General features: G+C 37.3%; 1 protein-coding gene across 5 annotated transcripts in view; it reads left to right on the forward strand.

Moving 5' to 3' along the window:
* The window catches only part of INTS7 (integrator complex subunit 7), a 96,545-nt gene that overhangs the window by 32,536 nt on the left and 40,374 nt on the right, over positions 1-23,635 (forward strand). For all 5 annotated transcript variants that reach the window (XM_025383554.1, XM_025383575.1, XM_025383561.1 and 2 more), the window contains 4 exons: positions 12,824-12,941; positions 18,373-18,507; positions 19,977-20,074; positions 22,699-22,938. In XM_025383554.1, coding sequence (XP_025239339.1) covers positions 12,824-12,941; positions 18,373-18,507; positions 19,977-20,074; positions 22,699-22,938 — 591 coding nt within the window. The remainder of the gene's footprint in view (positions 1-12,823; positions 12,942-18,372; positions 18,508-19,976; positions 20,075-22,698; positions 22,939-23,635) is intronic.

Here is a 23,635-nt window from a genome sequence, read left to right on the forward strand (position 1 = left end):
CTGCCAAGAAAAAGTCAGGAAGAAGATTAGAGAATATGGAAGGTGGAGGTTGCAGTTTTAGGGCTGGTTAGAGAAACCCTCACTGAGAAATTGACATTTATGGAAAGACCTAAAGAAGGGAATGTCAATTTTGTGGGCCCCTGAAGGTAGGGTATTATCAGCAGGAGAAAAGCCTGAAGGCCCTTAAGTGAGAACATTCATGAGTGTGAGGTCAGTGTGACTGTTAATAGGGGAGATTAGTAGGAGGTGATGTTAGGTGATGATAGGGAAGAATAGGCATTTAGGGCCTTTGAGTCCTTCTTAAGGACTTTAGCTTTTTATTCTACATGAGATAGATTGCCTCTGGAAGATTTTGAGCAGAGGACATTATCTGACTTAAGTTCTAAAATATTATCTCTGGCTTAGCTATATTGAGACTAGGTTGTAGGGGCCCAAAGGCAGAAGCTGGGAGAACATTTAAGAGGCAGTAACAAATAATTCAATTAGAAAATATATAGTTACCTGAACCAAGGTAGTTGGGGTGGTAGTGAGAAGTGGTAATAGTTTGGATATATTTTAAAGGCTAGAGCTGATGGATTTCCTGGCATAGTGTAGAGAAAGAAAGGTGGCTCTAAACTTTTTGCCATCAACAAAAGCAATTGTCATTTACTTGGAATGGGCAAGACTCTGGGAGACTCATTTCTTGAAGATCAAGAGTTCACTTCTGAGTATATAAAGTGTAAAATGTCAGACATCCAGGTGGAGATGTCAAGGACATATGTGCCTGGAGTTTAGTGGACAGATACAGCTGAGGTTATAAATATGAGAGTTATCAGTTTATAGATGGTATGTGAAGCCATGAGACTGGATGGCTCAACTAGGGAGACAATATGGCTAGAGAAGATTTAGGGAGTGATGAGCTGAGAAACAACCAGCAAAGGAGCCTGGAAAGGAGTGGCCAGTAATATGTAAGTCAGAATAGTATTTTATAGGGAGAAGACCTTGATCTACCATGAGAGCTACTGCAGCCATATTTGCCAAGATAAGGACTGATAGTTCACCTTTGCGTATGGCAATATGAAGTCATTGATAACCTTAAGAGAGCAATTTTGCTGCAGCATTTTGGGTAAAAGGCTGATTAGAGTGGATTCTGCAGAAAAACAGGAGAGAGATTAAGGCAGTGAATGTACATTGGTCCCTCAGTATCCGCTGGAGATTGATTCCAGGACCGACCCTTCTCAGGATTACTTATAATACCTAATACAATGTAATTTTAAGTAAATAGTTGTATTATGTTGTTTTTTTATTTGTATTATTCTTTTTTATTATTAATATTTCAAATATTTTTGATCTGGAGTTGGTTGAATCAGTGGATGCGGAACCCATGAATATTGAGTGCCTACTGTAGAAAACGTTTTAAAAGGAATTCTGGGCTGGGCGTGGGGGCTCATGCCTGTAATCCCAGCACTTTGGGAAGCCAAGGTGGGTGGAGTTAAGACCAGCCTGACCAACATGGAGAAACTCTGTCTCTACTAAAAATACAAAATTAGCTGGGCGTGATGGTGCATGCCTGTAATCCCAGCTACTCTGGGAGGCTGAGGCAGGAGAATCGCTCGAATCCGGGAAGCGGGTGTTGTCGTGAGCCAAGATTGTGCCATTGCACTCCAGCCTGACAACAAGAGCAAAATCTGTCTCAAAAAAAAAAAAAAAAAGGAATTCTGCTCTCAAGGGAGCAGAGAAATGATATGGTATTGCTAAAGGGTATGCTGTTTGTTTTTATCCTGGGAGGAGTAAACTTGTTTTTTATTAATGGAAATGACCTGGTAGAGGGCAAAAATTGCTACAGCAATGTCCTTGAGTAGGTGAGACTGGAAGGGACCTAGAGTAGAAGTAGATAGGCTTTCTCTTGTTCACATAGAATCGGAAGGAAGACCTTAAGAAGCCTAATGTAAGTGAGTGAGTAGGTATTATGGTAAAAAGTTACAGAAAATCTCTTGTGATGGATTTTTTTGGGTTTTGTTTTGTTAGGTAATTAGGAAACCTGGTAATTAGGTATGGGTAAAAATGAGGGAGGCAAAGAGAAAGGTTTTAAGGAAACATAGAAATTCAAATAAACTAGGGAAATAGAGGATTGCCAGGTAAGATATTTGAGTAAAGCAATATATAATGTGTGTCTGGCACATACAAATAAATGCTTTTTAAAGGGTAGCTGTAAGTTATATTAAAGGTAAGTTTATTCTTTAGTTTTCCTTTTTGAATACTTTGACAGATTGTAGGGTTGGGGTTGTGCTGTCTTAATAAAATGAACTGGCAAGTTTCTCTTTCTATACTCTGGAATGGTTAAGAACTATAACAGAATTTTCTGTTTCTGAAGGTATAACTTTAAAAGTACCATAAATTTATCTGAATCTAGAACTTTTTCCAGCGATAGTTGTTTTGAGAACGTTTCCAATCACTACATGTTATTTTCCTGTCAGTTTTTTACCTCTTCTGGAATCAGTTTTGGTCATTTGTTTCCCATTTAATTTACTTCTCAAATTCATTGGTATCAGCATAAAGAGTCTTTTTAACTTCTAATATCTTTGATTTTTAAAATTTTTTATCTTGTACATTTGTGTTTATATCCCCTTTTTCTTTTTCTTTCTTTCTTTCTTCTTTTTTTTTTTTTTTTGTTGGAGATAGAATTTCACTCTGTTGCCCAGGCTGGAGTGCAATGGCACCATCTCGGTTCACTACAACCTCCGCCTCCGGGGTTCAAGCGACTCTCCTGCCTCAGCCTCTCAAGTAGCTGGGATTACAGGCATGAGCCACGCTGCCAGGCTGATTTTTGTATTTTTAGTAAAGACAGGGTTTCACCATGTTGGCCAGGCTGGTCTCGAACTCCTGACCTCAGGTGATCCACCCGCCTCGGCCTCCCCAAAGTGCTAGGATTACAGGCGTGAGCCACCACACCCGACCTATATATCCCATTTTTCTTGATTAGACTTGCCAGAAGCTTTGCTTTCTCATCTTTTTCAAGTGCTTGTTACATTTTTTTTTTATTTTTCTTATTTAATAATGAAAGCAGTTAAGACCATTAATTTGCTTCTTGGTACAGATTGACCACATTTCATAAATTATGTCTTGTGTTGTTCTTATTACCATTAGTTTGAAATGCATTTCTTAAAAAGCCGGATTTATTGTGGTATAATTTATTTACAGAAACTTTTCTAGGTATGCAGTTGGATGAGTTTTTACAAATGTACAAAACCACTGCCACAGTTGAGATACAGAACATTTTCATCATCCCTCAAAGTTTCTGCAGGCCCCTCTGTAGTCAGTTCTTTCCCCAGCCCCTGACAACTACCAGTCTGATTTCTGTTGCTGTGATTTTTGCCTTTCTAGGATATAAATAGAATCATATGGTATATGGCCTTTTGGATATGGCTTCTTTCACTTACCATAATACTTTTAATATTTATCCATGTTGTTGCATGTAGCAATAGTTCATTCCTTTTTATTGCTGAGCAGTATTCAGATATATGGGCATACAACAATTTGTTCACAAGTTGACGGACATTTGGATTATTTCTGTGTTTTTGGCCATTATGAATAAAGCTGTAATCATACATGAAAATCATACACAATTTTGTGTGACATCTCTTGGGTAAATACCTAGAAATGGAATTGCTGGGTTGTGTGGTAAACACTTATTCCATTTAACTTTGTAAGAAACTGCCAAACCGTTTTCCAAAATTGCGATACCGATACCATTTTACTTACGCACCAGCCATATATGAGTTCTAGTTCTGTATCCTTGCCAGCACTTTGTGTTGTATGGTTTTGTAATAGCTGTGTAGTGGTATTTCATCATGGTTTTATTTTGCATTTTCTTAATGACTAATGATGTTGAGCATCTTACAGGCTTATTTGTCATCTGTATCTTCAGTGAAGTGCCTATTTTAATATTTTATTTTTTATTAGGTTTTTTGTCTTTTTGTTATTGTTATTTATATATTCCTGATATTTTATCAGATGTATGTTTTACAAGTATTTCCTCTCAATATGTATCTTTAGTATCTGTCTTTTGAAAAGAAGTTTTAAGTTGTGATAAAATCTAATTTATTAATGTTTTTTTCTTTTATAGGTTGTATTTTATCTAAGAAGTCTGCCTAACCCAAAATCACAAAAGTTTTCTCCTAAAAGTTTTGTAGTTTAAGTTTTATATATAGCCCTGTGTGATCCATTTTGAGTTGACTTTTGTGTATGGTATAAGATAGGCATCAAGGTGCATTTGGATAGCCAGTTGTAGCACCCTTTCATGGGGAAAACTTTTCTTTTCCCATTGAATTACTTTAGCATCTTTGTTGAAAATCAGTTGGCCATATCTGTGTGGATTTATTTCTAAATTCTATTCTGTTCCATTGGTCTGTATATCTGTCATTAAGCAAATAGGACACTGTCTTGATTACCGTCATTTTATGGCAACTCTTGGAATCAGATAGTGTGAGTCCTCTACCTTTGTATTTCTTTTTCAAAATTGTTAGGCTGGGTAGGATGTGGTGGCTCATGCCTATAATCCCAGCACTTTTAAGAGGCCAAGGTGAGAGGATCACTTGAGGTGAGGAGTTTAAGAGTAGCCTGGGCAACATAGTGAGACTCTGTCTCTACAAAAAAAATTTTTTTTAAAAATCAGCTAGGTGTACTGGTATATACTTATAGTCCTTACTACTTGGGAGACTGAGCTGGCAGGATTGCTTGAGCCGAGGAATTCAATTTGGGTATTCTAGGTCTACTGCCTTTCCATGTAAAATTTAGAATCAGTTTGTCAATATCTACCAAAAAAAGGCTGCTGGGATTTTTATTGGTCTTTACATCTAAAGATCAATTTGGGATGAATTGACATTTTAATAGTATTGTGGGGGTTTTTTTTGTTTTGTTTTGTTTTTTGTTTTTTTGAGATGAAATCTTGCTCTGTCACCAGGGCCGGAGTACAGTGGTGTGATCTCAGCTTCCTGCAGCCTTCACCTCCCAGGTTCAAGCAATTCTCCTGCCTCAGCCTCCCAAGTAGCTGGGATTACAGGTGCACACCACCACCCCCAGCTAATTTTTGTATTTTTAGTAGAGATGGGGTTTCACCATGTTGGCCAGGTTGGTCTCAGACTTCTGATCTCAAGTGATCTGCCCATCTCAGCCTCCCAAAGTGGTGGGATTATAGGTGAGAGCCACTGTGCCTGGCCAATAGTATTGTGGGTTTTTTTTAACGTGGTATATCTCTCCTTTTTTTTTTTTTTTCTTCCTGTTTGGAGCTAGGTTTCACTCTGTTGCCTAGGCTGGAGGGCAGTGGTGTGCAATCATGATTCACTGCAGCCTCAGGTGATCCTCCCGCCTCAGCCTCTGAAGTAGATGGGACTACAGGTACATGCCACCACGCCTGTCTAATTTTTGTATTGATGGTATTTTGCCACACTGCCCAGGCTGGTCTCAAACTCCTGGTCTCAAATGATTCACCTGCCTTAGCCTCTCAAAGTGCTGGGATTCCAGGCATGAGCCACTGCACCTGGCCTATCTCTCTCTCTCTCTCTTTTTTTTTTTTTTTAAGCTCTTCTTCAGTTTCTCATCAGTGTATTTTTGTTTTGTTTTGTTTTTTTCCATAGGTTTTTGGGGAGCAGGTGGTGTTTGGTTACATGAGTAAGTTCTTTGGTGATTTGTGAGATTTTGGTGTACCCATGACCCAAGCACTATGCACTGTACCCAATTTGTAGTATTTTATCCCTCATCTTATCAGTGGTTTTTATTTTTATTTATTTATTTTTTGAGACAGGGTCTCACTCCAGTGCCCAGGCTGGAGTGCAGTGTTGTGATCGCGGCTCTTTGCAATCTTGACCTCCTGGGCTTAAGTCATCCTCCTGCTTCAACCTCCCAAGGAGCTGAAACCTCAGGTGCACACCAATGCCCAGCCAGTTTTTGTATTTTTTTTGTAGAGATGAGATCTCGCTATTTTATCCAGGCTGGTCTCAAACTCCTGGGCTCAAGCAATCTGCCTGCCTCGGCCTTCCAAAGTGCTGGGGTTATAGGCGTGTACCACCACACCGGGCCACGTGGGTGGTGTTTAGTTCAGCATACAAATCTTGCACATATTTTGTTAGATACATTCCTAAATATTTCATGGTTTTAATGCTACTGTAAATGATTTTTTGAAATATCCATGAGAGCAATTTTTGTTTCTTCTTTGACCATGGCATTAGTGTAATGTTTTCTACTTTTGAAGCGATTAGTTTTCCATATTTGTTGGTGGAATTTTTGTTGTTGCTAACTTTTTGTTATTCTTAAAGTTTATTTGTGGCCCATTGTAGGATCACTTTTTGTGAACAGTTCAGGGGTTTGAAAAGAAGACATGTTATGTTTTGTTTTGTTTTGTTTTGTTTTTGAGATGGAGTTTTCCTCTGTTGCCCAGGCTGGAATGCAGTGGTGCTATCTCAATTCACCTCAGCCTCTGCCTCCTGGGTTCAAGTGATTCTCCTGCCTCAGCCTCCCGAGTAGCTGGGATTACAGGCATGAGCCACTGCACCCGGCCTGTAGTCTTACTGGAAGAGAATATTTAACTTATGCAACCTCTCTGTTACAGAGCAAAATATTATTTGTTCCAGATAGTCTCAAAGATGCAAATTTTATTTTTAACATTTTCTCTTCTGAGAGCTTCTAATTTGTACCTTACCCGTGACTAGGAGTGACAAGTTCAGCCTTAGAATTAGTTCTTGTAATAATCTTTTTCTTTGCAGTTAGTACAGTGGAGACAGAAAACTTTGAGGTATTATGTCTCTGACAGAATACTTTCAAACATAACTTTTTTTTTTTTTTTTTTTTTTTTTACTTTAAAGATTATAAACTTCATTTTACTATACTTTTCTGGAACACATCCCTGGTGGCCAGTCCTATTCCAGGGTATAGGAGAAGACCCTATTTAGGGATTGACCCAGAAAACAATAATTCAGGCCAGAGCCTCTAGTTGAGTAGTGAGTTAAGCCAGTAGAGAGGAAAATTTAGACCAGATAGTTAGTGAAGAAGGCAGTGGTAATGAATGAAACCGAGGACTCCTTTTGAAAAGACAGTTTTTCCTTTTTGTTGATATGAAAAATGATCCTGGTAACAATTTTGTAGTAGGTAATGTCCATAAACCAGATTTTATATTGAAATGTGATTGACGTACCATTTCTGGGGAACTTAATGATTTGCTCTGTTATGAAGGGGTGGCCTGCCCCTCCACACCTGTGGATGTTTCTCGTTAGGTGGAACGAGAGACTTAAGAAAAGAAATAAGACACAGAGACAAAGTATAGAGAAAGAAAAGCGGGGGCCCGGGGGACCGGCGCTCAGCTTACAGAGGACCCACGCCGGCACCGGCCTCTGAGTTCCCTTAGTATTTATAGATAATTATCTTTACCATCTTAAAGATAAGGGAGTGGCAGGACAATAGGATCGTTTTTAGGGAGGAAATCAGCAGTAAGACATAAGAACAAGGATCTCTGTGACATGAATAAGTTTAAAGGAAAATCCTGTGCCTAGAGATAAACCTTTTAGCAACATTGTTTCATCCTATCACATGGGGATAAACCTTGGACAATACCTAGCTTTTCTAGGAACAAAGACACACCCTGCACGCCCAAAATCCATTAAACCTTGAGTTACCACAGCACATGTCTCTTGCAAGGACAAGGTTGGGGGTAGGGTCACAGATTAACAGCATCTCAAATACAGAACAAAATGGAGTCTCTTATGTCTACTTCTTTCAATATAGACACAGTAACAGGCTGATCTCTTTCTTTTCCCCACATGTTACGCTTACTAGTTTGGATTAATGAACGTTTAAATCAGTGTTTTTTATTTTATTATTATTTTTAAGACAGAGTCTTAATCTGTTGCCCAAGCTGGAGTGCCGTAGCACAATTGCAGTTTACTACAACCTCAAATTCCTGGGCTCAAGTGATTCTCCCACCTCAGCCTCCCAAGCAGCTAGGACTACAGATGTGCCCCACCACACCTAGCTAATTTTTAAAAACTTTTTAGTAGAGATAGGACTTTGCTATGCACCCAGGCTTAAACGAGTATTTATTTACCGAGACTGCTTTAGGTTCCCAATAATGTGCTAGATGACAGAAACAGAATATAACGTTGTAAATAATTTTATCACAAGATTTTCTAATATTCAGTTTTTTAAATGGTAAAATTCTTATTGAAATTATTGTCATTTTATATAAAATGTCTCACCTAGTTTATTATCACAGAAGGCTAAATATCTATTATACATAGAGCAATCTGAGACATAATATGGAATACATATAAATATAGGATGTAGTTCCTAACTTGTGGGGCTGTTTGGTTTAGGATATTAGTCCTAATCACAAGTTAATTAACAGTACAAGGCAGGCCAATTTAGGTAACAAAAAGTGAACAAACGGAAATGGCCTAAGTGCTTGAATAAATAAATATAAATTATAGTATTAAATAATAATCACTTTTTAAAAATACATTCTTTTGAACTTCAGTAACAGCATCTGTATCTGCTTTTATTTCCTCATCCCCTGCTGTTTCTTTTATACACTTGCATTTTGATCTGTTTTCCTGTCACTTTGCTTAGGCACTTTACATTTGGCACTGTCAACCTGCCCCTTTGGCACTTAACTGTCCTCACTCATTCATTACACTACCTAACCTGCACCTTCTCTGTATTCTTCACTGCCCTTTTTCTTCCAAGTTGAGTCCATGGCTCTCTGCTTTCTACCAGTTGTTCTCTGTCATTCTTATGGCCTTTCTTAATGCTGGTTTGCAGGGCCTCCGACAATCTAATCCTTTTACCTGAGCTTCTATATTGTTCTCTAGCATAGTAGCCTGTATGGGTTGCAAAGTGCTTTGACTTTCAGTGGCTTTGTAATCTTACAGACAGTAGATGTCACCTCACTTACATTTGATTTTTAATTTTAATTCAGTTTTTTAAATGCCAGCGCATTCATGTGGTCAAAATTCCAAAACTACAAAAGGATATATAGTGACTATTTCCCACCTACTGTTCTGTCATATACACCGCTCCTTTGCCCAGTGGCAACCAATATCTCTTGTATATTTTTCTAGAGGTGTTTTTTATGAAAATCAGTAGTTCTTTATAAATACCCCATTTTACAGACAAAGAAGTTGGGACTCAAATATTTCAGTAATTGGCTCAGATCAGAGAGATGGTAGGTGGCAGAGCCAGAATTCTGATGTGTGTCTTCCAATTAGAAATTTGCTGTATCTTAGATTCCAAATGCCTGGTGGATGTTTTCTTCTTGGACTTCATATCTCATCCTATTTTCTGTCCTTTTTCTAAAATTGACTTATCCCCCATAAATTTCAATCTTTTAAATGGAATCTAGTTACTAGATTTGAAAGTTTGCAATAATTGTTGAATCCTTGTTCATTTCTTGATATGTAATCTCTTTTAAAATGTCTGTCATACTCATTCACTATTCTCCATTCCTGCCACCAAATTCTAGTTCAGGCCATCATCACCACCTGCCTGGATTGCTGACAGAGGCTATAGGTTGGCATCCTTCACTCTGAGTTCTCTTTGTTAACTTTGTTTTGTTTACCATTTGCCAGAATTATCTTCCCTAACACTTTAGATGCCATTATTCCTCTCCTCTGGCTTCTGTTTTTCGTTTTTCATTAGGTTTTAATTGCCTAACTTTTAAGGCCCTATATCATCTGGCCTAATCCCCCCCGATCATAGCCTCTATCCTTTTGAACATTTCTCCTCTCAGGCCAAAATTAAACACCTCATATTCTGGCCTAAGTGCTAAAGTATGTGTTGTATGCATTACCTAGACTGTCTTCCCGTCGGTTACCAGAAACATACTGCATCTTTCAGGTCTATTTCCATTCCTTTCATGATAATTTTTGTGCTGCTGCTGTTTTTCTTGTTAACTAGGTCCTTCTTTCAGTCAAAAAAGTATTCATGCACCTGACAAAAAATTTCTAGAGTTCAAAAGTATACAGTGAGTGAAATGTAAGTCATCTCTTACAGGTCTCCTCTGCAGAAGTGATCACTGTTAATAGTTTCTTATGTAACCTTCCTAAACTTTTTCATCAATATGGAAACCTGTGTGTGCCCCATCTTTTTTTCTTTACAAGTGAAAATACACTACATGCATGTTTTAAACCTTTTACCTCTGAATATAGGGGAACATTTTTTTTTTTTTAAATTTTTTTTAGACGGAGTCTCACTCCATCGCCCAGGCTGGAGTGCTGTGGCGCGATCTCCGCTCACTGCAAGCTCCGCCTCCCGGGTTCATGCCATTCTTCTGCCTCAGCCTCCCGAGTAGCTGGGACTTCAGGCACCTGCCACCACGCCTGGCTAATTTTTGTATTTTTAGTAGAGACCGGGTTTCACCATGTTAGCCAGGATGGTCTCGATCTCCTGACCTCGTCATTCGCCTGCCTTGGCCTCCCAAAGTGCTGGGATTACAGGTGTGAGCCACCGCATCCAGCCAAACATCTTATATTAGCAGCTAGATCTACTGCACATTTTTTTTTTTTTTATCAGCTATGTGGTACTTCTTTTATATACCCAGTTCCCCACTGATAGACATTAGGGTTGTTTCTGATACTTTTACTGTTACTGTTGACATTTCTACATCGAATAGTTTGTGAAAAATCACTTTTGTGAACATAAATTTTCAGAAAAGAAATTTCTAGGTCTAATGATGGATATTTTAAAATTTTTGAGAATTAATACCAATGACTCACCAGAGAGATTTATACCATTTTACTCTTCTAACAACAATGTGTGAGAGCACCTATTTCCCCATATTCTTCAGTGTTATGTATTATCAAACTTTAACCTTGGTCAGTCTGATAGTTAAAAAGTGACACATTTTAATTTAAAATTTTCAAAGTATGAATGAGGTTAGACTTTTTATTTAAAAGATATTTGTGTGCATTCTTTCTGTGAAATACCAAATTTTTATTGAGTTTTTGCCTGTTTATTAGTAAGCACTTTTTTTTTTTTTTGAGACAGAGTCTGGCTCTGTCACCCTAGCTGGAATGCAGTGGCACGATCTTGGCTCACTGCGGCCTCTGTCTCCTGGGTTCAAGCGATTCTCCTGCCTCAGCCTCCTGAGTAGCTGGTACTATAGGCGTGTACCACCACACCTGGCTGATTTTTGTATTTTTAGTAGAGATGGGTTTCACCATGTTGGCCGGGCTGGTCTTGAACTCCTGACCTGAGGCCGTCCTCCTGCCTCGGCCTCCCAAAATGTTGGGATTACAGGCGTGGGCCACTGTACCCGGCCAGAACTTTGTATATATTAAGGTTCTTGGTCCTTTACTGATGTTATATGATGTGAATATTTTTTTCTAGGTTTACCAATTATCTTTTTATCTTTGTATTGTTCCACGTTACCTCATAGTACTTTTTACAGTTTTGGTTTTTTATTTGCCATAAAAAAAAACAACAGGGATATAGTTTTATTTTACCAAATGACTGGTCAATTGTCTTTGTAGTTTTAACTGGTATCTTTAATTTTAAATGCCATTATCATATATTAAATTCTAGTATATATTTAAATCTATTCCTTGCCAGTTTTTCTGGATGTTTTCTGATTTTTATTTTTCCACATGATCTTTAAAATCAGATAATCTAAATCGTCCTGCAATTTTATTGACATTTTTATTGAGGGTCATATTAAATTTATTTTAACCCTTTCTGAAATGTTATTTTTAACTTTTTCCTTAAACTTTAAGTTTTGCTTATTTTCTGAACCTTTGTCTTTGTGGGAGAATGGAAATTAATTTAACAAAACAGTTATTTGACTTGTTACATTACATGCAGTCATATGATACAGAACCGTGTGATAAAGGATAAGGCAAGAGTCACTGTACTGTGATTATATATTCATAGTTCACTGCATTGAAAGAAAAACTAGCATCTTAGTTTTGTTAATACTTCAAACTACCTGATCAAGAGTAGAGTAAAAGACCAGAAATGGGGGAAGATAGCTCTATTCACTTAGAAACTAGATAGAATTCCATATTCTCTGTTATTTTTAAAAATTACACATATATGAAATAATATTCATATCTCTCTTAGGTAAGCAAAATATGGTGGGGGTTTCAGAATAGTTTTACATTTACAGAAAAATTGAGAAGATAGTACACAGGGTTTCCACATTCCCCCACCATTTCTCCTATTATTGACATGTTACAGTAGTATAGTACTTTTGTTATAAATGAACCAATATTGATGCATTGTTATTATTAACCAAAGTTCATTTTTTATTCATAATTTTTTAGTTTTTACCTAGTGTCCTTTTTATGTATCAACACAGTTTACATTTAGTTATCCTGCCTCCTTAGGCTCCCGTAAGGAGTTTGGAAGTTTGACTTAGTGCTTTTTTTGTTTTTTTTTTTTTTTTTTTTTTGAGACAGGGTCTTGCTCTGTCCCCCCACTAGAGTGCAGTGGCGTGAACATGGTTTACGGCAACCTTGACCTGGTGGGCTCGAGCGATCCTTCTGCCTCAGCCTCCCAAGTAGCTGGGACCACAGGAACGTACCACCATACCCAGCTAATTTTTTGAATTTTTGTAGAGACAAAGCCTCACATTGAGCCCAGGCTGGTCTCAAACTCCTGAGCTAGAGTGATCCTCCCACCTCCCAAACTGGTGGGATTACCGGAATGAGCCACTGCACCTGGCCTCGACTTAAGTTTTTTAACATGAAAAAAAATCCTTAATATATAATTTTCTAAAAACCAGAAAATGTAAATGGAGTAGACAATTTAGAAGTATATTGATGTTTTTAACTTCTATATTCATTTATCTTCTGCATTCCAGGCACTTTGTGAGTGTGCCCTCCAGACTCCTTATGACAGCTTAAAACTAGGAATGTTGTCTGTCCTTTCCACACTATCAGGGACCATCGCCATCAAACATTACTTCAGTACAGTTCCAGGTAAGGAAAAGAAGGGAGATACTATATAAATAATGTGCTAACTCCTTTATCTGTATTTATGTTTCAGGTTGTTTCTTCTGTAAAGCTTTAACATCAGGGAAAGTTTCAAAAATCTCATACTCCATTACATGCTGGTGGTTTATTTGAACAGATTTCTTAACTAATGCCTATGATAACAACATCTCGAATCCTTGATCTTGAGTCAATAATACATTTTTCTAGGTTTGTCCTTTTTTTTGAATTATATGTGGGTGAAAATTTTTTTAAAGATGCTTAAAATAGTTGATTTGCTTTTGTATATCTCTGACTCAAAGTGCCCTTTGAATTTAAGTACATCTCAAAGGTCAAGTAGTAGTGAGTTTTAAGAGCAAATGTCATATGCTTCCTTTTAAGTGCATATTATTTCTCTGGAAAACAATTAAAATAAAACTTTACTCCAGCTCAAAATGCTTTCCTAGTTACCAGTTGAAGATGATTAACTCTAAAATGCTTTCATTAATGCCCAGTAAGGAGCTTGCTTACCTAACAGACTTAAAGCTAAACTTTTTTGTCGTTTTGGGTTTTTTTGTTTGTTTCTTTGTTTTTTGTTGTTGTTTTGTTTTGAGACAAAGTCTCACTCTGTTGCCCAGGCTGGAGTGTAGTGGGGGGATCTTGGCTCACTACAACCCAAACCTCCTGGGTTCAAGCAATTCTCTTGCCTCAGTCTCCCGAGTAGCTAGGACTACAGATGCCCGCCACCATGGCTGGCTAATTTTTGTATTTTTAGTAGAGATGGAGTTTCACCATTTAGCTCAAGCTGATCTCAAACTCCTGGCCTCAAGTGATCCACCCACTTTGCCCTTTCAAAGTGCTGGGATTACAGGCATGAGCCACTGTGCCCGGGCTGGTTGTTTTGTTTCAATGCAAGCTTTGTGGAACCTCTGTTGCTTCCTTTTGTAGTCAGTTAGTTTGAATTAAAGAACTGTAATGTAGATTTGTTTGTCCCTTTTATGGCCGCATAGTGTATGATACTTTCTAGGTGTAGGGAATTCCCTGCCCTGTAAGTCTTAACAGGAAGCTAAAAAGACCTGATACTCTATTGTCACACCTCCCTTCCAGCTAGTGTGCTTACATGTGGCCTGGACTCGACTAATCATTTCCATGCCACAGACTGAATTGGGAGCCAGTAACAACAAGGAAGTGGGGATATGAGAGAATGGGGATGTGGTGATGTAGCAATGACAGTGCAACATTTGTTTCCAGAATATACTCTAGCAGTGGGTGTTTGCTATGTCTGGTACCCTGTGACAGAAGTTAAGCTGTGACGTGAAATAATCAGTAACAATGGCTGCTGTGTCCTCACTGGACTAATTCCATGCATGGTCTTTTGGGCTGTGGTCTTGGTTACTCCCTGGCCTTTTTCTCATTTGTTTTCTGACCTTGTTTTCCTATTAATTTTGCAGGCTTTCCAGTGATTCTGTGAAGTACGTTATCAATTATCTATTGCTACATAACAAAATCACCCCAAAACGAGTAGCTTAAAACCATGACCTTTTTATTTGCTCTAATTCTGTCAATCAGCCATTTTAACTGTACTCAGCTGGGCAGTCCTACTGGCCTCACTCGGGGTCACTTATGTGACTACGGTCATGTATGACCAGGATTGGATGGTCTAAGATGACCTCATTCACATGCTAGAAATTGAAAGGCTTTCTGCCAAGGCACCTTAGTTTTTATCCATGCAACTCTTGGTGGGCTAGCTTGGGCTTGTTTTCAGGATGTTGGTTGGAGCTAAAAGAAAGCAAGCCACCAACACACAAGCACTTGTCAACCTTTTGCTTGCAGCCTGTTTTCCAGTGCTTTATTGGCCAAAGCAAGTCACATGGAATTGGAAGATCACATGGTAAAGGAGCATGTCCACAAGGGATGTGAGAGATTATCACAGCCTTCTTTAGAAACAACCTACCATATACCTAGGGTGCTTTCAATTTATTCTTTTTCTGCATAAATCAGCCAGTGTATTTCTTAGCTTGCAGTTAACATCCTTCACCGACATTGCACTTTGAAAGAGCTGTGGTAGACAAAGTCTTAATCATATATTAGAATAGATGAGAGCTTTCCCATACAAGTAGCCTTTCAAGTGAGGCATATGCAAAGGAGTTTATAAGTATTGAAACTGAGACTCACAAAGGTTTGACGGTATGTCCAAAGTTCACATACTTGTGAAGTGTGTGAGCCTAGGCCTGAACTCAGTGGTCTGACTCAGAATTCTCTTTTTTGTACCAAACTGACTTACATGCATAACTTTCTTTGTCTTTATTTTTTAATTCCAAATACATGTATTAGCATTATGTCGGGTTATAATATTTAAACACTTTTCAAGCTAGGTATTTGTCCTTTTATTGAAGTTTGTTAATTTTGGCTTATATATGGAATTAAGCAAAGGCTTAAATAGACTAGATAATATTTATAAAAAATAAAAGTCAAGGATTTTCCAAAGTTAGATTATTTCCATAAATAATGGTAAATCTTTATTTCTGTTGATTAGGTTTTTTCAGTGTAGCCAAAAGTAGTTTAAACAGCAAACTTAAATTTAGTATGTCTAAATCATCACTAACAAATGGCTCAAATATATAAGATGTTCAATATCAGACATATTTAAGATAAATGCACCTTAAAACAACACTTGAAATAATTTTAATCCATCAGATTGGCAAGGATTTAGAAGTTTGATAAACATGGTGTGTTGACAAGGGTGTGGGTAAGCAGTTATTGCTGCCGCGAATGTAAATTATTAAGCTTGTACATAGGTGATTTGGAAATACTCATTAAATTACAGATAACCCAGACATTCCACTTCTAGGAATTTATCTTATTTACATAGTCACACATTGAGAAATGGCATAAATACAAGATTATTCTTAGCACCATTTTATATAATAGCAAAATATTATCCCTCAGTAGAGGATGTAATAGCATTAAAAGGTCCATCAATAGAGGACTCAAAGAAATTATGACACATCACTGCAATAAAAATCAATGCAATTTACTAAAAAGAAAACATGGCATGGAACAGTCTCCATGATATAATATTTAAAGAAAAATAAAACAAGGTGCAAAACAGTATGTGAAAAGGAAAAAGAAAGAAAGAAATGTGCTTGTAAGTCGATAGACTCTCTGGAATGTTACACAAGAAGCTGATAACAGGCCAGGCGCGGTGGCTCAAGCCTGTAATCCCAGCACTTTGGGAGGCCGAGACGGGTGGATCACGAGGTCAGGAGATCGAGACCATCCTGGCTAACACGGTGAAACCCCGTCTCTATTAAGAAATACAAAAAACTAGCCGGGCGAGGTGGCGGGCGCCTGTAGTCCCAGCTACTCGGGAGGCTGAGGCCGGAGAATGGCGTGAACCCGGGAGGCGGAGCTTGCAGTGAGCTGAGATCCGGCCACTGCACTCCAGCCTGGGTGACAGAGCGAGACTCCGTCTCAAAAAAAAAAAAAAAAAAAAAGAAGCTGATAACATTGGGTCGGGGAGGAAAACTTTTCTCTCACTAGCCTTTTACCGTTTTCTACTCTTTGTTGTACCGTGCGAGCCTTGTGAGTTTATCTTAGAAAATCATTACAAAATAAATAAAAATTAAATTAAAAATAATCTTATTCCTAGAAAACATAGGAAAAGGCTAAAAAATATTAGATTTTAAAAGCAGGATATTGGCCAGTATCTACATATCCTGATTATGTGTGAGTTTTTAAATTGTACTGTTGTACATAGGGGGAAAAAGATTTAAAAGAAATATTTCAGAAAATTAACAGTAAGCTCATACTGGTTTGTGAAATTTGGTATGATATTTGTATTGTTCTTTGGAGTTTTCTATTTTTTTTTTCCCCCTAAGTTTTCTATGGTAAGTGTTGCTGGGAATAAAACAAAGAAAAAATAAGTTATAAAACATGTTTGTAAATTTATAGATGACTCCGCATTGTGCATATCACATGGACAAAAAGAATAGAGGAAATACAATTTCCACAGTTTTCAAAAAATAAAGATACAGTTTCATCTTTCTAATGTTTTGCCTAACTTAAAAACACTGAAGGGGCCAGGCATGGTAGCTCATACCTGTAATCCCAACACTTTGGGAGGCTAAGTTGGGAGGATCTTTTGAAGCCAGGAGTTTGAGACCAGCCTGAGCAACAAAGCAAGAACCCGTCTCTACAAAAAACAAAAAAATTAGCCGGGTATGGTGCCATGCACCTGTGTTCTCAGCTACTTGGAAGCTGAGGTGGGAGAATCGCTGGAGTCCCGGAGTTTGAGACTGTAGTGAGCTGTGATCTCTAGTAAGCCATGATTGCACCACTGCACTCCAGCCTGGGCAACAGAGTAAGACTGTTTCAAAAAAAACAAAACGAAACAAACAAAAACCAAAAAAACACTGAGGCTGTCTCCTAAGCTTGTATTATATTAAACCAGAAATCAATAAAGTGACCATAGGTCCCATGCCACCTCAGATAGTCATGGTTTATGCCTATTGTAATTCTTAATAGTGTCCCTTTCAGCCTCAAAAAAATACAGTCACCCTCGGTATGAGAGACAAAGTTGAAGTTGACAGGAATCATGGAAAAATAAGCAAGAGGAAAGGAAGACAGTAATGGGAGACTCTTTTAAGTGGTGGAACAAGCTGTAATCTCTTTATTTTCTTGAAGCTTATGCAGTTATAACTGAGGGCTTCTCTACTGTAAATTACAATAGTTACAACATGAACCTTGCATTCCAGAATTTCAAATGTGAATTTAAAAAATTTTGCAATCTATAGCATGAAATTTAAGGTATAAAGCAGAAGAGTATAATAACAGGGGTATTAGTACATGACTAGTAAGTTTTATGACCTTAATGGCAAGATTCTTAAAATTTTGGGGCTTTGGGCTTTGATTTCATCTGTAAAAATAGGGTGTGTTAAGTTAGATGATTCCAAAATTCTTTCCAGCTCTAAAATCATGAATTCTTATGTAAACCCTTTGAGGTATAAATGTATGCTAGCAATCTGAGATGGAAAAAAAAAGCAAACTTATTTTTTTTTCTCTTTTCTCTCCTATCTTGAAAGTGTGGTTTTGTCTGACAAGAGGCCTATAATAATACCTGTTTTAATGAGAATTCCTTTGAACTCTTAGGATAGTTGTTTTGGCTTTTGTACTGTTAGTCAATTTTTATTAATTTTTTTAAGAAATTATATGTTGATTTTAGATCTTAGTCATTACAAAACTGTTGGCACATACCTATTTTAAGTACGTTTATGGAGAGAAATGCTGATACGTATTGATAGTGGGATTGTGGTAGGAAATTTCGTTGAAGTTTATTGTTAGAGATTTTTCTCAAAAATTAAGAAAATTGAACCTATAAGCTGAACTGTTTTTGAATTATTTGAATTAGAGTCTCTACTACTTTTCTCTGCTTTTTTAGGAAATGTGAGTTCTCCTCCCAGATCTTCTGATTTAGTCAAATTAGCCCAAGAGTGCTGTTACCATAATAACAGGGGCATTGCAGCTCATGGAGTTAGAGTCCTAACTAATATAACTGTTTCTTGTCAAGAAAAAGGTAAGTTTGATCAGGATTGATATTATATATAAACTTTGGTTTAGACCTTGGACAGAATTCTGTTTGATTTTTTTCAATCCCTTATTTTTAGCCTGTGAGCCTTGATCTACAGATTGACTCCTTTCATAGTGTTCTTAGAGCATGTGTTCTCAAGACTACTTTATCCTTGTGAAAAATAATAAAGAGATTAAGACCTTGGGAGTGGAATTGAAAGGTTTTATGGAGCATTGCCCATTTCCTTCCACTGCTTGCCTTTGTGTATATGGTGCTGGTGGATAGAGATTGCTTAGTACTCTACCCCTTTTGTATAAGGTGGTATGTTCACTTATACAAAAACCTAGAAAATTTACTTAGGTTCTCAAGGGACTTAAATAACAAATAGTTTCACCTAGAGGCAAGTGAATTCGCAGACCAATGTGAATTAAATTTTCATAGAATTTACTCTAGGTATATGTGGCATTAAGCTGACTTGGATAATCAAGGACATGCAAGGAAAATAATGCACATATTTTGTTGTCTGCCTAACATCTTTTGACTTGTGTTCAAGAACAAGAAATGCATTTTGGATATTCCATCTGTTTCAGTGCTGATTTTGATCTTTATTAAGGATTACAATCTTAGTGGTTCCTCTTATCCCCCCTAGCCTTCAGCACTACTTGTTCCAAGTACCTGTTTTTTCTAGCAACCTGACCTTCACTAGCCTTTACTCTGTTTGCTAAGCTCCAACACTCAGGAAACATTTCTTAAAGTTGAATAATTAAGCCTGTTTTACATTGGCATAGCAAAGAGTATTTTCTCCCATGTAACGTAGAAAACTGCTTGTTTCAGTATTGAGAACACACTGAAATATATTAACCTAAAGGTAACTAATATATTCAGAACTTTCTAAAACCTTCAGAGAAATTTTAACCCTATGGTAGTGAAAAAATGTTGTAGTACTGCTATTTCATGAGACATCTAAGAGGTTCATTCTTTATGGTCAGACTTAAAACATTAATAAGGTTATATGGAGTCATTATTTTCTAAAAGTGGTTCAGCTTTCATTAGAAGCTGAAAACTGTTATATCTTAGGTAAAAATGGACCTGCATAATTTATTTCCGATTAGGGAGATTAACACATACTGCATAGTTTGCTGTTCTTAGTATTTTCCTTAGCTAAGCTGGTGATACTATTTCAGTTTTGCTTTATTTATAGCTTTGTGGCTTTAGCTCTTGATTTAATGTGTATATTTTTATAAATACTTCAATAAAGTGATAGAAATAAAGTCTGAAGATAGACTTTACATTCTTGAAGTAATGCCACGTGTACTTTTTCAAGGAAGGTTAGGTTCATCCATTTAATAATTCCCTGTATCTTAAACTCCTTAATGTTTTTTCTAAGAGAGCATGTGTGTTTGCATATATATGTGTGTGTGTGTGTTTATACACACATCACTTGACCATCATAAAGCTTAGTGTTTTTCTTCTAGATCTTTTGGCACTGGAACAAGACGCTGTCTTTGGCCTGGAATCCCTACTGGTACTTTGTAGTCAAGATGATAGTCCAGGTGCTCAGGCCACTTTAAAGGTGAAAACTTTTATTTTTTAAGTTGTAATAGATATATATGATGGTCTTAGGCAATGGAAAGCAAAGTTAAGCAGATATAGCTCTGGTACTCTTAGAAGTTTTAATCTAAGTGATTATATCTAGCTGATAAAGCCACACTGATTTAATCTAACTGATAAAACCACAAAAAAAACTGATGAAATGACTGCAGCCAAACTCAGAAATGTTCATTAATTTAACATAAGCGTTCATTAATTTCCCAATGGCATAAGCCCTAGTTTATAAGCCAAGGGAAGAATATTTTAAGGAATTTTCACTTTCACTCAGTTACGGGAATCATCTTAGAGATATGTAAGATTTTTAAAATGTGAAATGAGGCCAGGCACTGTAATCTCAGCATTTTGGGGAGGTCAAGGTAGAAGGATTGCATGAGCCTAGGAGTTCAAGATCAGCCTGGGCAGCATACTGAGACCCTATCTCTGGAAAAATTTTTTAAAGTTTAGCTGGACATGATGGGACACACCTGTAGTCCTAACTACTCATGAGGCTGAGGTGAGAGGATCGCTCAAACCCGAGAGGCTGAGGCTTCAGTGAGCCATTATTGCACCACTGTTCTCTACCCAACATGACAGAATGAGACCCTGTCTCAAAAAAAAAAAAAAAAAAAATTAAAATGTGAAGTGAGACTACTCTTTTTGGAGTGAAACATGAAATATAATTTGTGATGGTGCAAAATTAATAAGGAAAAGCATAGTTAATAGAAGTAAGAAACTTAGATAAACATTGGTACATGTAAGAGCGTTAGCTTGTCTAAGGTATGGTTTCGAGGAAGTCATGGCTCATTTTAGCATGTTAAGGAAAGTAGTGATATGGTCATAGTGATGAACAATAAAGATAGTAATATCATTAAGTGAAAGCTAATAAGAAGTAGGGAAGAGAAGTAGACAACAGGTGTTTGGCAACACATTCTGAGGGGATCCTCAGAATCCCCTTGGAACCACAGTACATTTAAAACTTTTTTTAAAAGCAAATCTTTTTTCCAACAATTGTGGGTGTCAGTAAAATGCTGGATTCAGCACAGTGGGACATACATAGATGGCCAAGAAAGGTTCCTGTAATAGCAGAGCTTTCCATCTAGAATAGGCTACTGATGTTTATATAGGAGACTATAATACCAAGCAGAACACAATACATTCTCTGACACTTCACAAAAGAAGTGCAGTTCTAATGAGAGGTCAGAGTCGGGAATGATTAACTTTAACCAAGGATATTAGGGAAGACTTCAAGTAAGTGTCATATGAGTTAAGTTGTGAAAGGTGGAATCGAATTACAGTAATGAGGAAAGATTGAGCCCAATGACCACTATTATAAAAGACTTGAATGTAAGAATGTACCTGTTGTGGTGGAAGAATGGTGACTAGCCCACTGTGGCTGGATGAAATAATGTGAGATTGGAAAAGTAGTTCAATCATAGAGGATATCAAATAACATGCTATTATGGCTTTGATTCTATAGATAATGAGGAGATAATATAATTTAAAGTAATGGTAACCTTTGTCATAGTTATTATTATTTGAATGTCTATTATGTGCCAAACTTCGTTGAAGACTTATATTATACATTTCTTTCAGTCCCTCAATAACCCTATAATGAAATGTGTTTCTCTCTTATACACATCAGAAACTTAAGGCTGAGAGAGATGGAAGTACCTTGTTCAAAGCCACCTAGCTAATAAGCGGCAAGCTGAGCTTCAGCCCTTGCATTTATCAGACTCTAAAGTTTATGTGTGTGCCTGACACCCCACTGATAGCTGCGTGTTTGCATTGTGAAGGATGGATTGAAGGGCCCATCTTTTCAAGAAATTGGAATTAGGAAGAGATTTATGATGTGGTAGAGAGATTGGAAAGGCGCTAACAGTGAATATTGGAGATTTGACAAAAGAATATGTTAGCTATGTAAAAGTGGGAATATTTCTAGGTTTCTAGTTTTTTGACTGGATATTAGTGATGCCTTTAACAAGGCCTTAATAAGAGAAATTCTGTAGCCAAATTGATTTTTAGATTTCAGTTGAGAAATAAGAGAAAATTAGGAATCTCTTTCCCACTTGAGTGTACTTAGAGTCATCTAAGGCATCTTTTTAAAACTGTGAACCCTCGGTAGCCTCAACACACACACACACACACACACACACACACACACACACACACACACGTATGTTAATTCATTAGGGTAGGGCCCGGGAATCTATATTTTTATTTTCCTTCTGGGAGATGCTGGCATAGTTTACAAGCCACACTTCAGAAGCAGTTCCTGAAAAGTAATGATAGTACAATGGTGGTGACATTTGGCATATATTTGCCTCTTCAGCATTCTTCCTTATGATTTCCATCTTTCTTAAAAGTATTTTGATAGTCTTAGATTGAAATGAGTGGTTGACGTGCAGTCCTAATTTGTTATTTTAAACGTAGTGCACTTCACAAACCCTAATGTGGGATTCAGTACCTCGTGTTTCTTATGAAGAAAAATGCTATGCCTACAAGAAACCTCACCCTTGATTTTCCCCAGTAACCTGTACAAAGCTCTTTTTTTAAAGCTTCATCTGTATCTTCAAAATGTAACTAGTTAATTTTCTTTTTGGCATGCAGATTGCTCTAAACTGTATGGTGAAGTTAGCCAAGGGCAGGCCCCATCTTAGCCAGTCAGTGGTTGAGACCTTGTTGACTCAGTTGCACAGTGCTCAAGATGCTGCCCGGATTTTGATGTGCCATTGCCTGGCAGCCATTGCCATGCAACTGCCGGTGCTGGGTGATGGGATGCTTGGTGACCTCATGGAGCTGTACAAGGTGATTGGACGATCAGCCACAGACAAGCAACAAGAACTTCTGGTAAAAAGCCACATTTTGAATCTCCTTTGAATGACTAGGATCTGGTCTAGTGGGAATTACTTTTAAGTTAGCATTACTGTTTGACTTTACTTAAAAAACAGAACAAACAATAGATTAAATTCATTACCTAAGACCAAAGAGTGTGCTGATGTCAAAATAGAATTGGCTGTATGAGCTTTTTACTTTTTTCACTTGTGATTTAGAAAGCCATGTTTTGTTCACCTCTAAAACTGCTTTCTTCCTAAACCCTGTCAAATCAGCTTAGTATAGCCAAAGCCTTCAATCTCATGTTTTTCTTTTATTACAAAGGACAAAATGAAAATGAAACTTTTTTCTTCCTTATACAAAGTAAATAATGAACTAAACCCTATTTTGTACTTCAGAAAATAGAAGTTAAAAATCTAATGACAATAATGACCATAAATTAGCCCAAATTTATGTTTTCCATTCCAGGACCTGTTTAGCTGTTTAGGATTCAGTTTAGGCTTCTGTAGACCCTTGGGGTTAGGAAAGGTACATGCTTAGAAAGAAACAGAAACTGTGGAAGCTATAAGATGTTTAGTTGAAAAGTTCTGCAGGACTGAGAGTAGGCTATATTCTAAATAATTGTAAATTAAATGAAAGTTGTAAGGTCGCCATTCCATATTGTGGGAAGAAATATAATGAAATGACTTATTCAAGCCTGTTTTATATTTAA

The sequence above is a fragment of the Theropithecus gelada genome, chromosome 1 (assembly GCF_003255815.1).
Source record: "Theropithecus gelada isolate Dixy chromosome 1, Tgel_1.0, whole genome shotgun sequence".
Lineage (NCBI taxonomy): Eukaryota > Metazoa > Chordata > Mammalia > Primates > Cercopithecidae > Theropithecus > Theropithecus gelada.